We start from the raw sequence: 27833 nt of genomic DNA on the forward strand, positions 1-27833 counted from the left end.
GGAACTCCTCCATAGACCAGTCGATGGGGATTTGCTTCACAATACCCATTCGGGTAATGTGAAAAGCTGGGATAATTATTTTATAATTAAGGTCCTGGAACAATGGACTGTCAATGAAATTATTGGCAGAAGAAGCATTCTCAAATTCAACAACAACACGGTTGCGTCCTGCTGATTTAATTCCTCCCTTGAGAACACCAGAGACCTTACTTCTGTAAATAATTTGAGCAAATTTAAGTAAGCTAATTGTATAACCAGCTGATGGGTCGGGTTCCACTCGTGAGGCGTGGACAATAAAAGGGCCTTGATCAGAGTCGTTATACTTCAATTTAGTACCAGTAAATTCGGGGAGTATGAATGTGTGCTGAATTGAAGCGCTAGGAGGAGAGGAAGCATCCTGTTTGTTTAGAATACTCTCTGCAGCGGTTGGAGAGCGTTTGGCAGCCTTCAAGACTTTTTTGGAGTCTTCTCTAATTATAGTATCAGTAGACATCACAAAATAATGACTTATGGAGTCACCTCCGCCCCCATCCGGGGGTTTCTCAGATTCCATCACCAACTACTAAATTATTAAAGAAACACTTACCTCACAACAAGTAATATACAAGAAACAACGCAGGGCAACACAAATATTAGTGAAACTAAGCGATATTAGTACAAAAAAACCTAATTTAGAAATCGCGTACGTGTAGTAAACAATACCACGGACAGCCTGCCATCAGGTTATTCATATGTGGGAAATATCCTAGTCTTACCAATCAAATCGATGCCATCCTTAAAAAAACTTTAGAAAAAATTCTAAATTTATCTCTTGATGAGTATTCTTGGACTCAAGCTACACTTCCCATTCTATTTGATGGCATCGGCGTCAGGAAAATTTCAAGTGTTGCCCTTCCGGCCTTTCTTTCTTGTGTACATAGCATTTCAAGCCTTTGTTCACAAATTTTAAAATCAAAATCAGCCAAAATCACAAATGTTACTGAGGCAATAGAGACCTGGAAGTGTCCTAATGATGATATTCCTAAGGAAGTTACGAAACAAAAACTTTGGGATTCGTCATTGGTCCACGTTACACTAGACAGTTTGACACAAAATTTAATAAGTGCCCAAAACCGTCCCAGGGTTCATAATTTTGGCTTAAAATTGGGCCAGCTAGCAGGCGGCTACTTAACAGTGTTCCGAACTTTATGTTAATCACACTTCTACGTACGATGTACGATAGTACCAGTATATTAGTAATTAATATACTGGTACTATCGTACATCAAACGATAATTTCCATTATGACGTAATAACGCAATACAAAATACTTTTTTATTGAAACTGGATCCCGTAAATATATTCATTTTTATATCATAATTCGTATGGAAAATGTAAAGGTTTATTAATATTTGCGTATACTCTTCTCACAATTATAGATTAAATAGATTTTTTTTTATGAAAATGCTTCATTTGTATTTCTTCATATTCATTTCATCTTTACAATTATTTCTTCCTATATACACTCAAAGTGAGCCGACCCTGTTCAGGTCTGTGATAGTACATTTAAGTAAAAAATATATATTTTTAATTTAAAAATAAGGTCGATAGTTTTGATACATTTACCATAATTCTATGGGCCTGGTGCGATAGCTGCAGCTTCTGGTGGTGGACAGGCTAGGTTAGGCTTCTATCTAAGGCTAATGTGCCATGTAACTTTGAACAGGATAATAGGCTAATATTTTAAGTAAATTTGGTTGCCCAAATAATTATTATTACATAGTATAAAACAAAGTCGCTTCCCGCTGTCTGTCTGTCCCTGTGTATGCTTAGAACTTTAAAATTACGCAACGGATTTTGGTGCAGACTTTTTTTAATAGATAGAGTGATTTAAGAGGAAGGTTTTTATGTATAATACTTGCTTAATACTGATAATTTTCTGACACTGAGAGTTTTCTAATGTTATGTGAATCTAAAAAAAAATATCTTTTACTTTCTACGAAGAATAATAGCTTATTTATTAGGCGATTTTAAGCAACACAGCATTAATCCTTATCCAATTAAGTACATTTAGTATATTTAGTATCACCACCATTGCACCCGTGCAAAGGGGTTGCTAGTTATTAATACTTAATTTGCACAAGTTTCGAAACCAGAAACACATGCATTCGAATATGTAAACTATATAACATGTGTGTTTTTGAGATAAAACTGATACCACGAACAAGTTAAATATTTATTACATATCAGTTTACTTATATAATATCAAGAAATAAAGATAATCGTCTTCGAAGATATATCATAATACTGGATAAAATATTTAATTGTATTTATATTTCTTACTTTAACAAAATATTAAAAATTGTTCTCAGTTATATTGTTATAGAGGTAATGTTTATTCTTTTAGACTCTACTGGCTCAAATGTGTAATGTTTCGGTCATCATTCATGGCTTTAAAAATCCTCCAATATGTAGTTGTATATCGTAACGTGTAGGGCTATCATTATAATGATTTTTTTAGTCTATGCTAATTAATTGTCAATGGATGGTCGTGTTCATGGTTAGATGGTATTTTTATCAGGTCTATGGTACAGAGGATATAATATATAACCACTACACTTTGTCTATGGATAATAAATTGGCTAATGGCTTCTTTATCCTAGCTGTTGGTGTATTAAATATTTTATTTTTATAAAATATTGAATTTTGAATATTATATGGTGAATTGCGATATCCATTCTGTTGGAACTTTAGTTAACTACTCTAGTTATTTTGTTAATATTAAATTAAATATGTTAGCAGAGTGGATCCTGTGGTTTCATGTAACAACTGGGTATACATTTCGAACACAGTAAAATTTTGCGAAAAAGTCATCACTGCGACTTTTAAAGGTCAGTACCAATACCTTAGATGATTTAATAAAAGTATGAAAAAATGTGTTTTAATACGTTTAGATCCTGATGCTAATTAATAATAATACATATACTTTGTACACGAAAGACATTTCAATATACGAACTATAAACAGTTTGCCGGGTCATGAATATTTACGTACCCTTAATATAATTTTTTTTTTTTGAATTATTTTAAGTGAGTGTCTTTAACAGCCTATAGTGGTAAGTACTTTGTGAAAATTTTAACTTATTTTTAGAAACGTGTATAACGATAAACGGATTGGTGTGAAATACCAGTTTTTAACACTCCGTGTGTTAAAAAACTGGTATTTTAAATAATGTTATTCACGTTTATGTTGAGGACTAAATATTCTGAAGTTAATATTTATTCTCTATTTGTAGTATAAATGTCTTTTTAGTATTGTATATAAAGATAAATTCTTATTATTTTACAGTCTCAAAAATAAAAATCAGTTTAATAATTGTGAAATTGTATTAATTGTAAAACAAATTGAGGACTCTTTTATAAAATATTTATTTTGTAGAACATTAGGTTGTTGGGTTTTAATTATTAACATAATTTTATAAATAGATTCTATGTAGGGTTACTTAAACAAGTAACAATTTGTATACACTTTATGAAAACAAACAATCACAAAGTGGGGTGATGTATAACTCATAACATGTTTTGAATGGAGTTTGACACAGCCAAACTCCCATACGTATATATGTATGGGAGTTTGGAGATGGTGATATCACCATCATGGAAGTATTTATTAGGAAGGATTATGTAGGTTAAAACCTGCTGTTCAACTGTGTAATTTAATTAATAACTATCTATTTTTTTAATAATTAAATGATGCTTATTGTCAATACTTTTACCTATGAATAATACTCTTCAACTAAATGTTTCTTGTAGGAATGGGTATGTAGAAGTTTGATTAACTTTGTATTCAAAAAATAATATGAGATTGATTAAATTGGATTAAGATAAGTAATATAAATATTTAAGGGTTGTATGTACGATGAATGAAGTGTATATTTAAAGTTCCTTTATTCTTATTAGATTTGATATTATATTCATTACAATCGAATAATCAGATAGAAAAATCAGAACAAAACAATTATCTTAGATAAACAATTTATTATATACTAATAATTAGGAATATTAGTACATTATATTGTACTCAAACAATTAAATATTTTTAAATCCCTACAAAAAAAACAAACGGACTGGCTATATGGCAGCTGTTTATGTAAGTTAGTGTAGTTATAAATTAGTTCTGAATATTTTATATTTAAGATTAAACATAATACTACAAGTTTACTGTGAAAAAAGATATGTAATATAGGTAATTTTAATCACTAAATGCATTTGCATAATCATAGTGATGATACAAGCATGCATGTTCTAAGTAAGTATCCTAAATGTGAATGCTGGTGTAAGTATCATTTTGTTTTTACCATAATAATGTTCTTCATACTATACATATTAATATGCTTATTACAATGATGTATTTTCCAGTTTCCGTGTTTGAAGACTGAAGAAAGAAGAATTATTGAAAAAATATAAGTGATTAAAGTTTATGATTAATCTGTGGTCATAAACTGCCAAGTGTTTAGTGTCTCAAGATGGACCTACCGGACTGCCCTCCCGGAGCAGAGGGCTATGAAGATTCTGTAATAGAAGTACCTAAAAAGTTTGAAGTTGATGAATCAACATCTGTTTGTACTAAGGTAAGATATATTTCATTTTTTATTTGATTATAATTAAAATATGACTCATTTTAATAATTATAATGCCTGTATCATATATTTAATTATATAAAATGAAATCTGCAAAGATTGAAAACATTTTTTAAGGTTTCTTAATAAATTAATTGAATTTTCCTGTATCGACTAACTATAAAATATTCTACTAAATATATTATTAGAAAGAAAGTTTAAAAGGCAATATTAATTAATACTAGTGACCTACATATTTGTAATATAGAGACAAAAAAAGAATTTAAAATATTAAAGACTTAAGAGAAACAAATATTTAATTGAACATTTGAACATTAAGCATCAACAATATGAGTGGATACTCATCACATATTCTACCACCAAAGAGCAATAGTAGTATTGTTGGGTTTTTAGTTTGTAGGGTGTGTGAGCTAGTGTAACTACAGTTACTAGGGTTATAACATCTTAATTCCAAGGTTGGTGTTACATTAATAACATTGTAAGGAATGGTCCCCTTACAGTGGTAATTTTTATGCGCAGTGTTTGCCATTTGCCATCAGGTGTCCCATTTGCCCATCTGATTACCTATTTTATAAAAAAAAAACTACTAATCTGTGCCAGTTTTTTCTATAAAGCTGTATATTTAATCATCCATCTCATTATGTTAAAGTGATTAATTAGAGTGTGACATTTTGAGTAGACTTTAGGACATTAGTAAACAATAGCAGTAAAATACAGTGAAATACTACTCTTTAAACATATTTACATGAAAAATATTTATAGTTTTTTATGTTACATTGGCTATAAGCAAATTGGTACATTTGAAAACATTACAATAATTGGTGGTTAGTTTTAATAATTGTGTATTGAAGTAAATGTCTGATACGTGTGTCTGTGTAATCGAAAGATTCTACAGTGGGTTTTCTTAAGTGTTTATTTTAGGATAAAATGAAATAAATGTTTTCCAAATTATAATAAGCATACCATGGACATTCTAATGAACTCGTAAGAAAGATTTTGAAAGACATATAACTACAAAAGAATAGAACATTTTAATTTGGAGCGACATGACTATCAACTGTATTCAGAAACAGCTTTTTCAGACAAAACGATAACAGCTTCATTCAGGCTCATATTATTAACGAAACTCTTAGTGCCTCAAGTCACTTAACATAACCAAGATCTAACTATATTTTAAGAGCCTGTATGAGGTTGTAATTGCTTCAAAAACTGTTTTGTTGAAATGAAAAAATGATTTTAGAATGTGCAAATAGTTTTTTTAAGATGCTTTTAGTTTTATCACTGCTTCTAAACGAATAGCTTTGCCCAATTAATTAATCGTAAGAATGATTTAAGTGCATTTTGATTAGCTTACATTTATATTTTTTTTTATTAAAAGAAAAATTTAAAATGAGTCAGTATATTTACAGGTACAAGAGACTTAAAATCTTAGTTGCCATAATTGGCATGACATGACAGAGTAAGGAATAGTTAGTATTTCTTGCCAAATTGACTTCCTATAATAAATTAAAATAAACAGTGCTTTCGTTTATCATATGAAAAGTTACATAATTTAAGAGGGATTTTATGGGAGGGATAAACATTTTATAATATTAAAACTTCATAAAAAAAAATCATAATTAAGTTTTTTGAAATTGCTTTAAAACATTCTAGATGGTATTTAAGAAAAAGAGTGTTGGCATTGTCAAAGATTCAACTTTAAACTTAACATATTAAAAATGACATATAATAGACTATTTTAACTAACAAATAATATAGGTAATTATAAATTCTGGTCTTATATTCTTACTATTTTGTTATCCAAAATGAATTTAAAGTTGTCTTCATTTTAAAAGGAGACATTACTTATTTACAGTTTTGAAAGCATCAACACATTTTAAACACCTATTTTAGTCTGTAAGAATACTATAATACATAATATCCCATAAACAAATATGAAGTATTTGTTTATGTGCACCAAGTTTATTTATTTAAGAGCTTATTAAAAATAAAGTTATTTCAAAACAAGAAGACTTCATAAGAAATATTGCAGCTTTCATGCTTTACACATATCAGGAAAATATAAAGACTCCTCGTTACAAAGGGACATGCTATTACTACTTCCTGTTGAAGGTAAAAGATGTTTGTGTGATCTTAGTATAGTGAAAAATAAAATTTGATTTATATATACATAATGGACATTTATTCCTCAAAATTAAATTTGTTTTCCCAACAATATATGTGTCTACATATAATGTGTTTCATAAATGTTATTTGTTTATATTCTCTAAATTAAATTTAAATTGTGTATTCGAAGAAGGAAAATTGTGACGAGCTTTTCTAGCTTTCGAAGTGGTTAAGGTACGGGAAACATTGTCATTATACGCAGATCCTGGAGCGGAGAGGCAATAAGCATAGCCATAATAGTTCGGTATCTTTCTCTTCTCTATTTATCAACCAAGTTTTTTTTTGTTTTGAAGGTACTGACGAGACTTAAAGTTACCAATAAAAAAAAGAATACAAAGAAAGCAATACACTAAACTTCAAATTTTTAATTGTAATGATTATGGTCCAATCGGGTACTAGGCAAACAGTAGTTTAAAAGATTGTGTTACACACTAGCGGACTTGTAAGCACAAACTCGTAGAACGTATGAATTATTGTTCACACTTTTTTGAGCGCTAAGTTACTCTTCTGAATAATGTCCTATCGAAATTTGGTCCTTTGAGATCTAATTCATGAGTGAGTTACGTTACGTTAAAAAAGATACTTCGCTTCATACAGTTGGTTATGGTTCTTACATAATTCTGTAAACAGTTATATATCGCGATGTGTTTATTGTTTTTCGCGATTACTTTCAAAAACGGATTCCGGTAAGTATGTTTAACAACCAAAAAATATATCGAAACATTTAATTTTAATAAACGGATAAAATTTTTGTCTCTTTTATTTTTGATTCGGATCCCTGAATGTGTATAATTGTGTAATCTGCTATAATTTTCCAAAACCATTCGTTTTTTTTTATTCAAGTTTAAACCAAAATTTCGCATTGAAATCGGAGGTTTAGATTTTATATTTAATAGGAAACGAATAGTCAATTATTCGATTTCAGGCTGAGCAAGAGTTCCAGCAACATCTAAACAGTTTGAAGGTCAAGACTGAAGATGGAAGCTTCCGTTGTATGGTGGAACGTCGCGGGCGCGATATCTCCGGCAAGTGGATATACTTGTGCTATCCGTGTGCGGCTATGTGCAGCGGAGAGAGCATTTTACAGGTAATGTTTTGTTAATTATTCATCGACTGATTTATTTTCGAAAGTTGGAAGAGTTATGTATCAGCCAGTTAATAATGACCATGCTATGGGCAAAGGCTTTCTCTCCTCTTCAAAATAATCTTTGGGCTTATGTCATTACTCTGCCCCACTGCGGGTTGGTCCATTACAAATGTGCTCATTATGTTTTCCTTCTCCGCTGAGCAAGAGTTGAATTTAAAATACAAATTAAGTTAGGGTTCGCCGCAATCTTAAGTTAAGATTTCAGTGTTCTAGTCTCTAGAGCATCTCGGTTTATGGTTGGAAAAGGTAATTATAATTATTATTACAGACTCATATATCGGGAAAGAAGCATAAAACTAAGCTCTCCATGAAGAATGTTTGGCCACTGAGTATTTTTGAGGAACATCCATATGTGTTGAGTGAAAAAGGCAATACTAAGACTGCAGGTAATGTTAACATTACCTATTAATTCATACATTTTATAACGAAAAATAAGTTTATGCTAAAATTGTTTTTAATAATGTACAGCGACGGAGAAAGTGCTGCAGAAGATGGCGGAGGAGGTAGAGATTTACAAACAGAACCCGTCGGAACTGGATCTGAAGTATGAGAAGTACCGTAACGTGGTTTGCCACATCCAGGAAACACTAGATAACGTCAAGTGCGTGCTATTTTTACTACTCTATTATATCTCATATGAACCATTTTTGCGCTTCCAAATGTAAATATTAGTAATGTGTTTTGGTCAATGTAGCATGTGGTGTTTGAATGTTGCTATTTTGTAATTCATAAAATATATAGTATATAATATCAGTCCTCTGCTCAAAGGTTGCCTGCAAGAGAAACACACACATATAGGTCTGTTGCACCTCATGTAACTTGTTAATCCAAATGTTAAATTTAGTTTTAAATATTGGTGTGCAATAAATAATAAATAAATAAACATTAAACAATTTCCAGGGCGCCATTGCTCGGTATAGAGTATCTGGTGGAACACCCCCCGGAGCAGGCGCACCACGAGCCCTCGTACATCTGCGTGCTATGCATCAAGCAAGGCTACCCTCGTACGATCGTCAACCATCTCACATGCTTTTGGCACCGATACAACTATCTCGTAAGCTAGCTCTTCAATACTACATATATTGCTAGGTTAATTAAAGTTCTGTTAACTACTAGACAATTTTAGTACATCGTTTTTTTTTGTTCATGATTGCTTATATTTTACACCAAAACGAATGTAATAAAAATTGTTAAATTTCATTTAAATTCAGCTAGTTGAATAAACGTAACGCTGTATCCCTCCCCTTGCGCCCGCAGCTGCGCCACTTCAACAAGGCGTGCACGCTGCTGACGCCGTACCGCGGCCACGCCAAGTACCGCGAGGGCGTGGCCGTCATCATAAACCGCCTCGCCACGCGCATACAGGACAAGTACGGCCGCCTGCACCCCATCAACATCGACAAGGAGGAGTACGAGAAGGACAGGTACGAATGCTCAATAACAAATACTACGACATTATACAGCTCAGCCGAAGGTTCGGTCTCAGTCTATAAAGATCTGTTCGACGGAAGCCGAATTTCGATTTCTATCCAAGCTCGGGAAAGAGTAATGCTCCTCGATTAAGAATAAGTTTGAGCTCAGTAAATAAAGTAGTTTTAAAATACATTGAGTTAATTCACTTATATTCCTTTAATTTCTTCCTTATTAATAATTTAATTCCTTATTAATAACCTCATCATTTATTGTTCTGTTGCATTTCCTATGTTTTCAACTCCGTCCTCAACATAGGAAATAATTTGATCGTCATAACAATAATCTTGTTATTTATTGATTGTAATATTCAAATTTCAGAAATCAAATTCATCAATGGATCTTTCGAGGCTACCACTTCTGTGAAACTGATGATTGTACATTCGAGGAAGTTGTCGATGCAGATTTAATAACGTCTCTTGGTAAGTGTTTCAAAATGTTACAATTTTTTTTTTTTATAATAGTACAAGTTTTACATAACAGTGAAACTTGTATTATTGAGCAGAGACGATGCACAGCATCCGTGAGAGTGCGTTGTCTACTTCCCTTTCCGGTTTCTTATTTTTGAATGGGGATATGACGTCACGTCCGTCCCACTCCATTTGTTAGGTCCCAGGATGGCTTTCTGGCTCTCTCACCAGGAGCCCTTATTGGGATGCTGTGCATCGTCTCTGCTCAATAATACAAGTTTCACTGTTATGTAAAACTTGTACTATTATTTGGCATGTGACGATGCACAGCATCCGTGAGAGACGTGTTTATATCTCCTGGTGACCATTAAACGACGCTATGTGAAAACTGAGAACATAATATAAAATATAAAATCTGTATATTTGATAATCATATATTTACTTCGACAAGATGAATATAATAATCAACTGAGTTATATAATATCCACTAAAACAATCCACATGTATATATTAATTTCAACAAAAAAAACAAAACAATAAACACAGGTGTTTAAGAAGATTAAAGATATAGATAATTAACGAATAGTAAATAATTGAATAATCAATATATTAATCTACAGGCTCAAAATTATTTGAAAAATTATAATGAGATGGTTTCGAATTACTTATTATCTGTTTACAATAAAACTTAAGGAAAGTCTTTTCACTGCGCCAGTTTCCTCGCGCTAATATATCTTCAATAGAAAAATGTTCAAACCAATTTAAGGATGCGACGGCAGAGCGGAAACTGCCTGCCGAAGCTACAATACCTGCATCTTTAAAAACTGACTTTACCCAACCACTTATCACAGTACGAGAAGCTGCTCGGTTCGAACCTCTAATTGTTATAAATAGGGAACTATCACAACTGGGCGTACGCCGTTCAGTGCCTAATTCAATCACTTTCCTTAACCAGTACACCGGACAAACCCTGGTACATGAATGTCTTTTCAATTTCCAACCTGATTGCCTGTACGTAGCTGTATCAGTTTTAGAGCCAAATGTAGGATGTAAAACTATATAGTCACCGAAATCAAAGTAATGGCGTGAATCTATTTTCAACAATGTAAGGTCATGAACACGTCTACCAGATGCGAGTAACAAAAGACATGCTAATCGTCGTGAAGCATCAAATAATGAATTAGTGGCTGGTGGATTGTTCTTTAACCAGACAATCAAGTCATTTGGATCCCAAATTGGAGGTTTTATTGTTTTTGGGCTACGGAGAGAAATAGCTTTTAAAATATGCTTGACTAAAAAATGTAAATTCAAATTTTCATTATTTAAAACTTTTCCGAATGTAAGAACTACTGATTTATGTAGGAGAATAGTAGGATAAGCTAATTTTTCTTCTAAGCTCAAAAAGGCCAAAAATCTTGATAAAGTTACTCCATTCGGATGTTTAAAATCAAAATCATTTAGCTTACACCACCTCACCCATCTAGACCAAGCGGGTTTATATGTTTTAAGCGTAGATTCCCTCCAACTAGACTTAAGCAATCTCTTTTCAGCTTCAGTCCAAGTCTGAATTATATCTTCCCAGCCCCAATTTTCCAGACGAAAAGCTCTATGTCTTGAATTCGGGGAGGTGGCAAGCCCGTCGTTTGATCCACCAGCACTTGAGATAACAGTTGGATTTTCAAAGGTTTGCATAAAGCTCGCCTGCGGAGATCCGGAAGCCAAAATACTCTCTTCCACATTGGCGCAACGATCAAAAAGGTTCCTTGAGCCGTGTTGAGATGTTGCAGCACGCGTGGGATGAGACTCGGCGGAGGGAATACCCACGCTAGCTGAAACCGCCATGGACGACTGAAGGCGTTGCAAAATAGAGCTGAGGAGTCCTGACAATTGCTCGAAACGTAATTCTGTACTACTCTTGTTTCTTTTGTGGCAAACAAATCTATCTGTGGTACTCCAAACCTGCGGAATATCACATTGAGAGCAGGTTTCAATAGGTGCCACTCGGCTGCTTGTTTCCCTCTCGATAGACGATCGGCGATGTCGTTGAATTTCCCAGGAATATACTCTGCTGTCATCGTGATATCCCACTTGTCCAGGTAATTTAGAAGCTGGTATGTTTGGTTGAGAAGAGCTATCGATCGTGTGCCGCCTTCTTTTTGAATATATGAGATAACTGTTCGATTGTCTGACTGTAAAATCAGATGACGCCCTTGTATTTGTAACCTGAAATGCCTTATAGCTGCTATTATGGCAAACATTTCTTTGCGGTTGCAATGCCATTGCATCTGATCTTTTCTCCATTTGCCTGACACTGTCTGATCGTCCATTTGAGCTCCCCATCCAAAATCTGCAGCATCTGTTGTCAAAAAATGATGAATCTGTTTCGAATGCAACGTTGTTTTTGGCTGCGACATCTCCATGGTATTGATCCACCACTTGAGATCTTTCATTACTGTAGCTTGCAAGTTCATTTCTTTCATTGATGATCTCGCTAGCACCCTGGACTGTAACTGAAGCTGACGGCAGTGTAATCTCCCTCGAGGGACTACAAAATTGGCGAAATTTAGGCAGCCCAAAATACCTTGCGCTTCTTTGAGTGATATTGTACGTTTTTGATTCAGGCGATATGAAATTGACAATATCTTGTGTATCTTTTTTCTTGGAAGACTTTTGAAATTCAACTTGGTGTTCCAAACTATTCCTAAAAATTCTACTTCCTGAGATGGTTTGATTACAGATTTCTCGTAGTTGATAGTCCAACCCAGCACTTTGAGTTTGTTTATCGCCAACTCTACTTGGGATTGAAGAGCTGCTTCCGATTGATTCGCTATTAAGAAATCGTCTAAATAAACAACCACTCTCAAACCTTGATTGCGCAAATGTTGTGCCACCCAGTTGGTTAAGGCAGCAAAGTTCTTCGGAGCGCAAGATAGTCCGAACGGAAGGCAAGTCATTTGTAGAACTTGTTGATTGTAAACTAGTCTTAGGAACTTTCGATGGTATTCCCTGATCCTTACATGGAAGTAGGCTGATGACAGGTCGAGTTTCACCATCCAATCGCCCTTTTGTAGAAATCGGGGTATTTGGAAATGTGATATTAGTCTGAAGGGTTTGTGTGCAATGTGCTGGTTTAACCGCTTCAGATTGAATATGGGCCTGTTTGAGCCGTCGCTCTTTTTGACTAGAAATAGTTTTGATAGAAAACTGGGTACGTGGTGATGATGACTGACCACTTCTAGAACCCTCTGCTTCAGTAATATTTTTACTTGGTCGGTCATTTCTGGTGACAGTGGGGTTTGGAAGCGATCGAGAACCTTTGTTGAAAGACTGGTTAACAATGGTTTGGAGGTAAATGGCAGACGCATTCCCGTAATCATATCGAGAAGGGCCTTCGGAGCTCCAAGCATCTGCCACTGCCTTCGATGCGCTCGAAGGCAGCCCCCGTAAAATTTGTTGCGGTATGGCCAATAGTCACTTATCGAATTGTCTCTTGATCTGCAGTTTATCCTTTTTAAAGGGCTTTCTATTTTTGGGGTTATACTCTTGTCTTGTAAAACCCGCGTGAGATTTAGACTTTTTTGTATTCTGGTAATCGACTCTCGAACGAAAGGATGGATTAGAGCTTTCCATGACGAAATCTGAACTATTCATCTTTTTGGTAGATTTAATAAGAGACTTGTTATTACTCTTAGAATCTCTTCCTGTATGATACCATGGACGCAACCACTTATCAATACCGCCCGTAGTTTGAATGTAAATCCGAAGTTGATTTTCATCAAAAAGATGATTAGAACTCGGAGGTATTTTACGCAAACCCTCGCGAAGGTTCTTATTTGGCAATTCGTTCAGGATACGCTCCCGACGATTTTCAATATATTCGGCACGCTTACCACAGACCATTTGCATAATATCTTCACTTACTTTGTGAAATTTTGAAGTTGGTTGAAATAATTCACTTATTTTGTCAAAAAGATTAGTTGCAGACAGCACCGTGTCGGCGGAGGCCGCCCAATCAACTAAACATTGCAAATTTTTATTAAGAAGCTCACGCTGTGTAATTAACGCATTACACATGGCTGCCAGTGCTTTTTCCGAGGATGCTAAATAGTCTTTACCCTTTAAAAATTGCCTGAGTTCATCATTCACCTCTAGATCCATAAATCCCGGAGAAGCAATATGCACTTTTAAAGGGTCAGCATACCGTACATCCTTCCACGAAATGTCCCCGAATCTTTGCAAATTTTGGATAATTTTTACGAGGCACCTTTGGGTCTTTTACTGAAGTATTAATTAATCCTAAACTCAAAAGACAAGGGGTATTGTTTGCACCAGATGATTCAATTACAGGCCGTTTCAAACAAAACGGTGCTGCTGACGAACTTGCTACGGGTTCAAGTGCAGGAGTAAGTAATTGAGTTGTTTGGTTATTATCCGGAGGAAGAGAACTCAATAAATTAATCGAAGGCATTGATGCCCGAGATGCGGGTAGATAAATATTTTGCAATAAAATATTGGTAAGCTCACTGACCTTGTTTGTCAAAGCATCAAGCTGATTCGAAGACCTGATCCGCTTCCTCCGTCTACTGTCTGACTCACTGTCAGAGGAATTCGAAGAAGACAAATTTGATTCGCTTCCAGTTCCTTGTCGTTTCCTTTTGTTAGACGCCGGTTCTAAAACCGGCGCTTGCATAGACTGGTTGCTACAACCAGCGACTTGCTCGAAACCATTATGGTCCAAGCGTACATTTTCCACTTCACTTTCACTACTCATAATAACAATAGCAAAAACACTTGTTAGCACAATAGAATATTTCTATCTAAAAAAACCGAATTAATTACAAAAAGAACACAATTTTACACACTGAGCAAAAAATTGATGTTAACGCTAAGAGAAGTAACGACGCTATGAAAGCAAAATGGCAAGCTGCCATCCTGGGACCTAACAAATGGAGTGGGACGGACGTGACGTCATATCCCCATTCAAAAATAAGAAACCGGAAAGGGAAGTAGACAACGCACTCTCACGGATGCTGTGCATCGTCACATGCCAAATAATAGGTGGTTTTCAATTATTTTTAACAATTACTTTTTTTATATGTTATAGATTCATCAAGCAAGATTAGTGGAAGGTGAGCTTGCTATCTTTATTTATTTATGAGTTTTTTAAGAAATATAATTAATTTCAGGTTTTTGTTAAATCCAACTTTAAATTTATTATAGAATAATAGCTGTCTTTTCTAGTAGTTGTAAATACACTCCTTAAATTTACACTTCCATTAATATTTATATTTTAATAGTGTTCAACATTTCAGAAAAGCTCGTGACCCGTCCCCCCCCGTCGTCGCCGCACCATCTAAACCACCTAATTATAATGTAAGTATATTTTTTTAGATTTTGTCATTAAATATTTCAAGAAGCTTATAAATGTACCCATCATCGCATTTAGTATAGTTTTATGTTTCTATTTTAATTTAAATAGTGAAATTTTCCATTCCTTTTAATCATACGCATACGTGACCATAAGCACTCGCTAACCGTGTGTTGCCGTACCCGCAGGCGCGCCGCGCGCCCGCCGCCGACGCGCTGTCCGACGTCAGCGACGAGCCCGAGCCGCGCCGGGACAGCAGGTCGGCATCTGTTGCACTGTTAGCTGCATTGTGCACCCTCTAGGTCGCGCCTCGAGCGTGTTTCACATTGCCGTGTCCCTTCGAACGGCGACCTCAGATTATTAAAGTTACGAAAAATATGATGTCCACTTTATACATTTGGCAGTGTGATATGATATGCCTATTACACAGTGACGTCGATCTTTAAGTAACTGCACGTAATTAAGCGCACGCCTGTTTTCTGATATAGTAAACAATAACATTTTGTATATTAAAAAACTAATGTGTCATTTTAATACCCTTAGGAGTAAATTGGAGTCGAAGCGCTATGAGCCGTACCCTGACAAGCGGACTTCGGAGAGTTCTTTCCGTTCACGTTTTGCCATACGGAATACTAAGGCCAAGTCTCGAGAGAAGGTAAATTATATAACGCCTGACACTTATAATTAAAAATTAGGGTATATAACAAGTATACAGTTTAAAAAGTTTATGATATAATTATATTAATTGTTACATTTTATAAAAACTTAAAGGTCAAGATGGCAGAATAATTTGTCTATAATATAGCGGACAAAGTTTACTACATTATCGACATAATGTTCAATTAAAATATGACAATGTATGTGATTGCGAAAAAATAAATTCTTAAAGATTTTGCATAGAATCCCTCAGAGTCATAAATATGAAAATCAATAGTATTCTTAATGCTTGTAAATATTGCTAGACAAACTAAATGCAAAGGGCCTTGAAAAAAAATTCTGAGCTTGAAATGTTAAAACCAGTCTTGATAGGTGTAGGCTTCATAGTAACTTCGCTTGCTCAGACAGCGGAGCGCCAGCACGCCAGCGCGCCGGCCCGCGCCGCGCCGCGCGCGCCCAACTACGAGTACAAGGTGAAGCTGGCGGCCGAGCAGCGCGCCTCGGCCGAGGAGCTGGCGCGCAAGGCGCTCGCCTACCACGAGAAGAACCCGGAGAAGCATCCCTTCTATCCCGACGAGTGGAAGAAGTTCTGGAACCGACGGTACAAGGAAATACAGGCCGGTGGGTACTGATGCGTTCATATTTTCATGCAACTACTAGACTTTACCTCTTATCTCATTAACTTGACCGGTAATATTTAAAGTAAAGCAACAAACAATTTGCCATCATTGTGATCAAGAACTACTATATTGAAATACTAGTATTCAAAATCTGATTAAAACACAGCATATAATTAATTGAGTCTGTAGTGACTATGATATATAAGCAAGTCAAAATCTTGGTATAAATAAAGTCATTTTCTTTCGTCACAGAGGGCAAAGACCCGACCAAGCACGACTTTAAGCCGGAATGGATCGTATTCTGGACGGGGCGCATGAAAGAATTGCACGAGGAGGAGCTGCGCGCAACCGTCACTGAAATCTATCGACGCATGCGACTCACACCGCCCGATCGTGTCGACAGCAAGTATGTTTGTTCTGGCCTAGTGTGAGCGAAAGGTAGACGTGCGAGGCCGTATAAGAGTAGATTTTATATTTTAATCTTATTTATTGTATAGGAAGTCACAAGAGCGTAGAAAGACACCTGAACATCGTAGGACTCCTGATCGTCACAAGTCGTCGGATCGTCGGCGGTCACCAGAACCGCGACATCGATCTCCGTTGCCTAGGAGGCGAAGTCCGGAACCTAGGAGACGCTCACCTCCTCATCGGAGGAATTCTCCGGAGACCAAACGCAGAACACCCGATTATAGAGAACGAAGGTAAATCGTCAGAAAAGCTTATTTCATGAAAACAAACTCAACAGTCAACTAACATTACCGATATAGCATTGTGGATTTATTTAAAAAACGAAAGATGTTCATAAAATACAAATTTAATGAAGCAAAACTGGTAAGCTCTAAAAAAATTCAACCTTTAGGTCTCCCGACCGTCGCTCGCCACCGCGGCGTCGCTCTCCGCTACGTTCATTACGTACACGCTCCCGCAGTCCGATACATAAGTAAGATTACGATATTGTTTATGCAGTAACGTTTGTTTATAAAATGTATATTGCCTAAAATATTAGTATACAACAAAATATAATAGACCAGAAAGCAGTCGACGTGGAGCGATGCCCGCAGCGCGTCGCGCGCGCAGCCCGCTGTCGCGTCGGGCGTCGGCGCCGCGCAACCACAGCCCCGCGCGCACGCTGCTCACTGATACCGTACTCATATCGGATGAAGAGCTGAAACCGTACGTTGTTTTACATATACGTCCAACACACTTAGCATTTCATGAACTTGTTCTTACTGTTGTTTTTATTTATCGCATAATGTATCATGAATCTCTATAAGCTTCAGAAGTGCTTAATGTATTTTTGCATTTTAATATGGATGATGACACTATGAAAAATATTATTTCTGGTTTGCATAATACAGTCCGAACTTTTTAGTATAGTGAAAATCAAAAATGTGATGTCACATAATGTATGTGATTATTTTGATAAAAAAACAAAAAGTAAAATTGCTAGTTCTTTTAATACGATTTCGGGTTAGTACGTCATTTTGCCGTCGTTATAACCGGATTCTAACGTATTTATATAAGATTTATATATATATACTTTCTCAGTGACGACGGCTTATCCCCTTGGAATTCTGACGATTCGCTGGGCTCGCTGCCGGATGCTCGCTCGCCCATAGCTCTGAGTTCGCGTACCGGTAGCGTGGCATCCCGTAACTCACGTCGGCACGATGTCTACCGTGACAAGGGTTCCGCGCCGCAAGATTTTGGGTCAGCAGAAAACGTGGTCGCCACACTGAGGTTGCTGGTAGCGCTTGAAGATTACCTCGGTAGCTTGGGTCCTAAGATCGTCGACTTACTTGCTGAGGCTTTGAAGATGGAAAAGGTACTGTTAGATCTTGACCAATCAATAAGTTGCTTTGCATGTTTCAAAAAGTATCGACAATTGTTTTTGAAAAATGATCTCTAACTAATAATACTCAAGTCTCTCTGACTTTAATAGAAACATTCGAAAACTGTAAATAAACTTAAAAGTAAGATATGTCACAGGACAAAGCAAACTCATCTGAGGAGTTGCTGGTGACCGAGAGAGCGGTGGTGCTGATCGAGACTGCGAAGGAGAAGCTGAAGGGCGCGGTGCAGGCGGGGCTGGTGGCGGGCAGCGCGGCCGCCGCCGTGCGCTCGGCCGTCGTGCGCGCCGCCGCCACGCTGCACGAGGCCGACACGCGCATGAAGAAGCGGAAGCAGCAGGTAGGCTCACTGACCGCACCAGTACATTAAGATTAATTAACCAATTATATAACATATCAGAATGCTCAATTAAGTAAAAAAGTAAACCTTTAAGATTTATTTTAAAGTTATGTATTTACTTATCCGCCAAAGTAATGTCATTTTTTATAGAACAGGCAAGCAGGCGAAGCAAATGAGCCACCTGATGGTAAGTAATCACCATTGCCCATAGACATTATTATTATCGAAAATGTGCTACTTTGGGAATAAATTTGTAATATCCCTTGTGCTTGTAGCCCTAGCTTACTGACCCTTCAAACTGGAAAACAACAATATTTAGTATTGCTGCTTAGCGGTAACATTGGGTGGTACCTATTCGGTCGATGGTACCCAGAGACATACTTGCACAAAGTCCACCAAGTACAAATCATATTTTTACTTAACATATATAATAAACTTAGTTTTATTTTCACAAAATATAAACATTGTACACATAAGTATCACATTGGGTCATCTCTAGGCGGCTTACACCATATTATAAAATATACTTAACTTGTAAGTAGTATAACAAGGACCGAACTTATTTGTTCTAAGAGTAGTGTATTGTTCGCGTTATGTTACATTGCCGCTCTGAAACCAGCCGTTCGGAAAGGCCGCGCAGGTACGTTGGAGTAAAAAGTGTCGGCAGTTCTAGTCATCTTAATAGTCTAAAATAATAAACTATGTATTTTTAAAATTTATTAATAAACCCTAAGCATCCTTAGGCCAAATACTCTAATATATTCCTTGTTAGTTACCATGTATGATTATTAATAATAAGGTAAATAAAAATAAAATAATCCATTAATGTATTTTAGTTTTTACTTAATATGTTATTCGAACCCAGAAAACAATCTTGATCTCATGAAAGCTCCTTTAATATAACAATATACCTGATTCCGGTTACAGGAAACATCGAGTGCAAAGAGTAATGCAGAGGCAGTGCCGGTTGCGGGCGTGGGCGCCGTGGATCGTGAACAAATTGCACAACAGATGGCCGCCGCACTCATCGCTCAGGGAAAGACGGATGTGTCATCAGAAGAGCTCGCGCATCTTGTCGATGCAGTGGTAAACAACACTTATCATAATAACTTATTCTATTATATTTCATCACATATGATATGTTTGTATAGTTCAGATTTAATTAGTTTTTAGCCTTTAGAATTATAATAGTGCAACATGCTTAATAAAAAAAAATGTCTATCTCAGGTTGGAATGGCTGAAGCAAAGAAGAGAGAAGCAGAATCAAAGAGGAAAACTGAAGCAAGAGCTGCTAACGATGAGTCGACTCGGGCTCCCGCTGGTAGCACTGCTTCTGCTTTACAAATGCTACAGTCCGCTTACGACGATAAGAAGTAAGCTTGATAACTTTTGCTCAAGGAAAATATAACTAATTAAAATATTAAGTCGAAAAATACAGAACACAGTTATTTATATTTTACCAATACATTTCTGTTTTAACCCATTAACCTTATGCAACATTTATTTTACAGGGCTGAGAAAGAAGATGTGCCTGATGCGATGGATGGTTTATCTGACTCTGATTTGGAAACATTATTAAAGAATTTTAATGAACTGTCTGCAGAAGAGCAGCATAGCCTTATTGCTTATCTTAAAAAGCTTGAAGCTCGTGAACCACATCGCGTTGAGAGATTAAGGCAATATGTAGGCGCTGCGGCCACTAACGCTCCTACCACTGAAGAAAAGCCTCACTCCGTCGAGAATAAACCAATTAATATTGCAAGTGACGATGATGATGATTATACTGTTGAAGATGTATGTCTGCTAAAAATCATGTCTTAGATAAATCATTTGAGTGCTTAATAATGTTTTATTTTTATATTTGCTTTACAGGTATTTAAATCTGCTACACAAAAAGTAAAAGAAGATCAAATTCGTCAAGAAATGGAAATAGTTAAGAAGTCTCTTGAAGAGTCAAAAGGTACTCCTGAGGTGGTTGAGTCAAATGTAGCAACAACTAGTTCGAAAGATGTGAAAAAAGATATTTTTTCGGCAACTGACCTTTTAGCATTAGTTCAAGCATCTTTGCAATCTACACCTGCTCCAACTTCAACTTCTGCAGCGGCATCTGATGTTGTTACTAGTAATACACAGCCAAGGTCTTTTGGTGATCTACCTGAACCATCATTGATTGAAAAACCTAATCCTCTTTTAAATTCTCAACAATTGTTTAATACTCAAACTATGCCTAATCAACAAGGCCTCCTTAGAACTCCTAATATACCAAATTATAGTGGGAACCAAAATAATCTAATTGAAGTACACACAGTGTGGGAGCCAAGACAAACTTCAGATATAACAGGACAAATTAATGTACAACATGACAATTTTCATAACCTTGGTTTGAAACAGCATCAAGATAGTTATAATCAAGGTCTCAAAAATAGTAGTGATCAGAACTCATGTGGATCACAAGATAATTATATCCAAGAAACATGGGAACATCAAGGAAATACTAATCAAGGGTCTAGAATCGCTCAAGTTAATTTTAATCAAGGGTCACAAGGACCACATGATAATTATAATCAAGGACTAAGAGGAACACAAGAAAATTATAATCAAGGGTCACCAGGATCAAAAGATAATTACAATCAAGTATCACAAGGACCACAAGATAAATATAACCAAGGTTTAAGAGGATCTCAAGAAAATTATAATCAAGGATCAAGAGGACCTTCAGATAATTATAATCAGGGGTCAAGAGGATCTCAAGAAAATTATAATCAAGTATCCAGAGGACCTCAAGACAATTATATTCAGGGCTCAAGAGGATTCCAAGACAACTATAATCAAGGTCCACATGGATCTCAAGACAATTATAATCAAGGGAATCATGGACCACAAGACAATTATAACCAAGGGCAACATGGAGCTCAAGATAATTATAATCAAGGACCGCGTGGACTTCAAGACAGTTATAATCAATCACAAAACAACTTTAACCAAGGAATAAGAAAACCTCAGGATAATTATAATCAGGGGCTTCCCAGTTTACTAGATAATTTCAAACCCGGATCAAGAGGCCAAGATCAGCCATATGGTACAGCAAGAGGTACAAATAACTCATTTAATCAAGGTACTAGAGGCAATTTTATGGGTAACAGAATACAAGACAATTTTAATAATAGGCAAGATGGAAACCAAGCGCAGCAGTTTGGTGGGCAGAAATATGGAAATTTTGAGAAGAATAACTTTAGGGGCAGAGGCAGAGGTTTTGCAAAGCAAACAAGAGGTCGTGGCCGAGGTTTTTATTAAAAACCATAAATATATAATGAAAGATTACTTTAAAATATGTGCATTTTCACATAATTATTTACAGTGTTATATTTAGTTTCCTGATTATAAAGAATTAAACAGGATAAAAGTAATAAAATTTGTTTAATTCAATATTATTTTAATTGTTGTAAATAATATGTACATTATAATGGAAACATAATTGTATTTACAAATAAGACTACATATTTAGTTCTAGTAGGTCCCCATTTCCATTAAAGCATCAATGTGTTCAGTTTCTGGCATGATATCTATTTCCACAGGTTCTGACTTAATATTGCTTCCATTTTTATTATCTAGGTGGAAAAACCTAAACAACTTCGATAAGTTAATTATAGAGTAGGCTGAGTGTGCCAGGATATCTTCAACAGTCTCTTTTAAAACTTGAAATGCAGTAATGACTTGTACAGATATTTTAGTTTCTGAAAAAAATAAAATATATTTATATAAGTAGTACTACTATAAGTTTTACATACATCACACTTTATGTTAAAAATTCAAATATATTAATACTTACTTGATGTATTGTTTTTATTAATATCAAATAAAAAATGAAAAAAGTTAATCTGAAGATATAAATCTTTTTCAGAGTAATCTCTGAACATAACCCCCTTTTCACACTGTCTACATAAAGGATAGCCACCAGCAAATGTTTGAGGAAGTCGAACCGTGCGGTATCCGCAAGCTGGGTCTTCACATGATAACCAGCCTTCATAATACTGGTTATGGTACTGCCGCATTTGTAGAGTCAATTGGTTTTGAATACAAGCCACATAATCAACTGGTTTTACGGTACATTTAGGATTTTGACATTTTTCTAAAAACGTTATATTTTCTTTGTCCAATTTGACAAATGTTTCTCTAACTCTATTTTCATTTTTACAGTTTTCGTTTACACACACAAACAAAAACTCTTTGCAATGTCTGTACTTTTCATAGTCGTTTTCAACCTCGTATGTTTCAGTATTTGAGTTTTCTTTTTTAATAATTTGTCGATAACCTGAAGGGTCCAGACCAAGACAGTCGGCGACTCGCGCCGGATCCATGCCTTCTATTGGTTCGCATATACGTGATATGACGGGGTGAAGTTGATGTGCTAAGTAATACTTGTAATCCACTTTAAGATGTTCAGAGTTTTTCAACTCTTCTATATGGTAAGCTCTTTGTGTTGGTGAGTTAGCAGTCCCATCTTCACAAATTATATAAGGTACTATGTCACCTTTTTTAAATCTTCTACTATTTTTAGCATTCAACCTCAATGCTACTTGGACATGTGGTTGAGAGTTTTTATCAGCATATTCATTTGGATTTTTGGTAAGTTGTTTTGTGATAGTTAATAAGGATAATGGCATTTTGCTACTCACTAAATCATCCTTCAATTTATTTAAATGATTTTGAATACTTTCAAGTCTCTCGTCGGCTGTTTGTTCAGAAAGTATTTGGCTTAGTATAAATTTGCCAGCTTCCGCTGCCAATTGTGACCAATCACGTCTAACAATATCTAAACCCTTATGTTCTTGGGTAAATGTGAATTCACCAGTTTTATTCTTAGTAATTATTACAGCAGCATATTTCTTCTTTTTTAAAAGAAGTAGATATTTAAATACTCCATCAATGTCCAATTCAATCTGTTTGTATTTTTTGTTAATCTCTCTTTTTAGATCATTACCAATCTTAAAAACATAGTCATAATCTAAACAGTTAGTATTTATCATCAAACTATCTGTGTCCCCATATACAACGTCATAATTTAACTTTTGTACAATTTCTTTTGTGTCCATTAGAATTTCTCTACCCTTCATAGTGACTAAGGCTGCTAGTGGTTTGGCATAAAACCTGGAATGTGTAAAGCCCAGACATCCATACATAGAATTAGCCGTGAGTTTTAAACCCATTTGCCGTATGTTATATTGCATGTACTGTTCTGGTGGCAAGTCTGGCGATTTCATTAGTTTTTTTACTTCCCGTCTGCTTTCCACAAGCTTTCTAATCTGAGTTGGAAGGATGCCAAAATCAGTATTTGGACCAGGCAAAACAAGGTTATTTATATCGTCATCAAGTACTGTTCCATTTTTTCTTTTAATTGTTGTAAAGCAAATATTGTATTCTTGAATAATACTTGGGTACAAAGAGTTAAAGTCCATCAGAAGAATTAGTTTATCATAAAAACCTTTTTTAGGATCGAGAACGAGACCTCCTGAATATGCAGCTTTCTTTTTACCTTGTTTTTTTGGTACACTATTAGAGCCTGCTTCTTGTTCATCCCCATCTGCATCATCAACTACAACTTTTTTTCCATAAACTTTATCCGGTACAATATAGTTCTTTTCATTAAAAGCATGTAGCAATAAATACTCGTTTCTTTCAGATCTTCCGCCCATTAGAGTCCTAGACATTACATTACCAGCTATTTGAGTAATTTGTAATGCTAAGGGTACTACATTAAGTTCACACATGATTTTTAATATGTAGGAAGCATCCTGCATACTTAGTGTTACAAGTTGCAGAAGATCATTAGTACTTTCATAGTAACGTGGTAAGTCCTCGAGGGCTACATCGACGCGATCACCTTCTTTCATTTTAAGAACATTTACACATAGTGTATCTAAGTCAAAACTTCGGGCTCGTATTAGTTCCATGGCAGAAAGTTTTATATCGCACACCAGTCTTCCTAAAAATGCGTCCTTGGCTGCATATTTTCTCTGAGGTGCAACTGATCTCTTAAGACGTCCTAGGCGAGACCAATTCGGAATACGTAAATCTAAGATGTTACCAATAAGCAAGTCCTGTTGAAAACCTTGCAAATCATGACCCACAACTAAGTCTGGGTCTAATTTCCAAAACTGTACCATAAAAAAGTTTAGAAGTTCTCTTTCCGATTCACATTTGGTCAGTCTTGTTGCCTTGTACTGTGGTAAATGTTGTTTAAGATCAAGTGGCCATATGTCATTACATTTTGTCATTACTGTAAATTAAATGATCATGATAATAGATAATTTTGTAAATTGACATATTCTTATAAGTATATTTTTATTTTAATAAAAACTTACCACAGAAGTGCTGATGAAATGGTGGATTTGGTGGTGGCTTATGTATTTGAAAGGAATTGTGTGCTAAACAGCTCAATATCAAAATTTTTGTTTTATTTGTTTTTGGATCTGTCACAGTACGCATATTTAGCTAAAAAATTAAAAAGAAATATTTGAGCAATTATTTTGATAGTTAAAATTAGCAGTTTCCTTTTTATTTACTTATCAGTATGCAGTAAATATTCAGAATATATTAATAGTATAAAAAACTTACCGTAGCAATAACAATTGGTGGTGGTTCAAGATCATTATCATCTCTTATCACATTAACTTGCTCCATTTTCTCACAAGTAGCCTCTAGCTTACACCATGACACTTTAGCTTGGACATTTTCAACCTGCTTCACTTCTAACCAACAGGGCCCTTTGACCTTTCTATCGAGTAAGAATGTCTCCAAAGATGAAGTATTTGTGCCAAATATGTGAGAAAATGTTAAATATTTCTTTCCTGTTGGGGGTGGTGGTAATGCAGCCTGTAAATAAAAATGAATGAATAACTTGGAATATAATCTTTAGAAATTACTTTCATTTGCAAATTAGATCTTTAATTTCAAGGAAGATAATTTGAAATGATCCATATATCTTCTAATACATATAAACTTACAGAATACTTCACTTCTAAATAGTCACACTGTGCAGGTATGTCGGGCAGGTTGAAGCAGTAATTTTTAGTGACTTTCCTAGATTTAAAATTTTTTAAGCCCACCTCACTGGCCACTGTGCTGTTAAATTCTTGGTACACATCCATCATTGTGACTTCTTGGTCTGTGGGTTCCAACGTTATGGGATCTAATTTCTAAAAAAATTAAAAATGCTATAACTAGACAGTAAATATGAATATAATCGACATTGCTTTGATTGGAATTAAGATAATTCATTATTTTTAAATACAACAAATGAGTACTTACATATTCCCTTGGAAGCAGAAACAACTGACGGTCAACATTTTTTATAACCAAGCAGCAAGAAGTACAACCGGCCTTCTTGTTTGCTGGATTCACATACACTTTACCAAATAGATACACAACTCCAGGTTTAACAAATCTATCTTCCCACGCATCTAGCCAATAAAATTTGAGAACTTTTTCTCCATCTTTGTTAGTTTGAATTGGAAGTTGGCCATCGGTTTGAACAGTGGAAACCACTTGATTTTGATTCTGATCAGCCCAATTGCTGCTCAAAGGTTTTAATTCCTTAGGTTCCTTTTTAGTTGGAAATATTTCAAAATCTTCATTCAAAAATTCCTCAGCTACATCCGTTATAGTGTTAGAGACAGTTGGAGTCTCTTCTTTGATTTCAGGAACAGCACACAAAGCAGCATCATTGCTAAAATCATCATCAAAATTTAATTCTTGTGTCTGAAACTCTTCTATGTTCTGAGTTGCAGAGTCTTCCAATTCTTTCTTTATTTCTTTATCTATATTCCATTCAGATTTCTTTGCTATGTGACCATTTGATTGTTTTTCTAATAGACTATTTTGATCCTGAATAAATGTAATATAAATTTAATATTTGTTAGTGATAAAAGTTATTCTAGAAATGTTATATAAATTAGAAATGACACTATTTATTATTTTGTAGTTACTTACATTTGTTTCTTTTTTATATGTATCAGTTTCCTCAAATTTAACAACTGGAGCAGGTTTTTTTACTGAACTTGATAAGTTTTTGAAGTAGTTTTGTGCTTCTTTTTTGTTTGATTCAATTATATTAGTTTTGCTTGGCATGAAGGACTTTGGTTTGATTGCAGATGATGTACATCCATCCAAATCTGACATGATGTCTGATAAAATGTTGTCTTCTGATATTTTTACATCCTACAGTTAAATTAGTTTAAAGTAATGGAAATTAATTAAATTTATAATATAAAAAATATTAAATTTGATTGAAGAATGAAACTGATGGGGCCATCACATTTAATAATATTTTCACATTTTTTTATTTAGACAGATTATTATCCTAATATTTCAAAAAGCTGACCTCCTTTTTCTTAGATGGCATGGCTCCTAAGAGATTTCTTATATTGCCTTTCCCTGATGGTGGTGCTACTTTGGCTTTTCTCTTTTGTCCCCGACCAGATTCCTTACTAGTTGCCACATATGTATCATCAATTCCATCGTCATCATCAAAAATTTCTCTGCCATCTTCCACATATCCAGTGCCATCTATATAGACAATTTATTTATATATATATATTATATTTTGATATTACTTTGGTAGATTATATAGCAAAGAAAAGTATTTATTTCCAAAGTCGCAATTTTAGAAAGTAGAGACAAACGTTATTTACAATAATAACAGCAACAAACCATCTTCGATCCAGTCATCTTCTTGACGCTGCAAAACTCGCTCACTATATTCTGTCTCGTCGACCGTATCGTAAACGTTCTCCATTTCGTCCACATCATATTTATGTTTTGAGCCCTTTCCTTTAAGTAATTTCAGCTTTTCTAAAGCCGTCATACGACCATGTTTATCAACTTTTTGCCTTTTAGCTCTCTGACCAGCTGAAAGTATTGTTTAAAATATCTGTAAATATTGAATGCAAACTTTCGTGAAGAATATGATTAGAGAAACACGTACCTAAAGAGTCTGCCATGATTTTTAATTATTTATCATAAAAAAGGTTTTAAAAAACGTTATATTAAATAGTTTTAAAATTAAACAAATAGATAATAAATTACTAAATAATCAAAAGCAGTGAGTTGTGATACTTGACATTAGGAATTGGCGCGAAATAACTTTTCGTTCTAAAATCTTAATTATGTACCTATCTAAATCTTCTTTT

At 35.0% G+C, this 27833-nt stretch overlaps 2 protein-coding genes across 3 annotated transcripts; one reads left to right on the plus strand and one right to left on the minus strand.

Annotated features, from left to right (window-relative positions):
- The first annotated feature begins 2597 nt into the window (after positions 1-2597).
- LOC113392692 (uncharacterized protein CG7065-like) lies at positions 2598-22416 on the plus strand. Of its 2 annotated transcripts, XM_026629234.2 has the most exons (23): positions 2598-2869; positions 4397-4608; positions 7709-7870; positions 8199-8316; positions 8399-8531; positions 8831-8984; positions 9188-9354; positions 9722-9822; positions 14915-14939; positions 15123-15183; positions 15367-15437; positions 15722-15833; positions 16240-16456; positions 16708-16861; positions 16953-17156; positions 17315-17395; positions 17482-17628; positions 18004-18280; positions 18445-18645; positions 19573-19731; positions 19873-20018; positions 20157-20439; positions 20518-22416. In XM_026629234.2, exons 2-23 carry the CDS (start codon positions 4504-4506, stop codon positions 21937-21939), a joined length of 4500 nt encoding a protein of 1499 aa, XP_026485019.2. In that variant the 5' UTR covers positions 2598-2869; positions 4397-4503; the 3' UTR covers positions 21940-22416. The 2 variants fall into 2 exon arrangements, with proteins under 2 accessions (XP_026485019.2, XP_064076929.1); XM_064220859.1 differs by lacking the exon at positions 4397-4608.
- Pola1 (DNA polymerase alpha subunit 1) lies at positions 22044-27768 on the minus strand. Its single transcript, XM_026629403.2, has 10 exons — positions 27629-27768; positions 27355-27552; positions 27026-27210; positions 26635-26862; positions 25954-26529; positions 25650-25841; positions 25261-25518; positions 25008-25137; positions 22475-24922; positions 22044-22379 (listed from the first exon to the last, which is right to left on the minus strand). Exons 1-10 carry the CDS (start codon positions 27642-27644, stop codon positions 22153-22155), a joined length of 4458 nt encoding a protein of 1485 aa, XP_026485188.2. The 5' UTR covers positions 27645-27768; the 3' UTR covers positions 22044-22152.
- Positions 27769-27833: the final 65 nt, after the last annotated feature.

The sequence above is a fragment of the Vanessa tameamea genome, chromosome 5 (assembly GCF_037043105.1).
Source record: "Vanessa tameamea isolate UH-Manoa-2023 chromosome 5, ilVanTame1 primary haplotype, whole genome shotgun sequence".
Lineage (NCBI taxonomy): Eukaryota > Metazoa > Arthropoda > Insecta > Lepidoptera > Nymphalidae > Vanessa > Vanessa tameamea.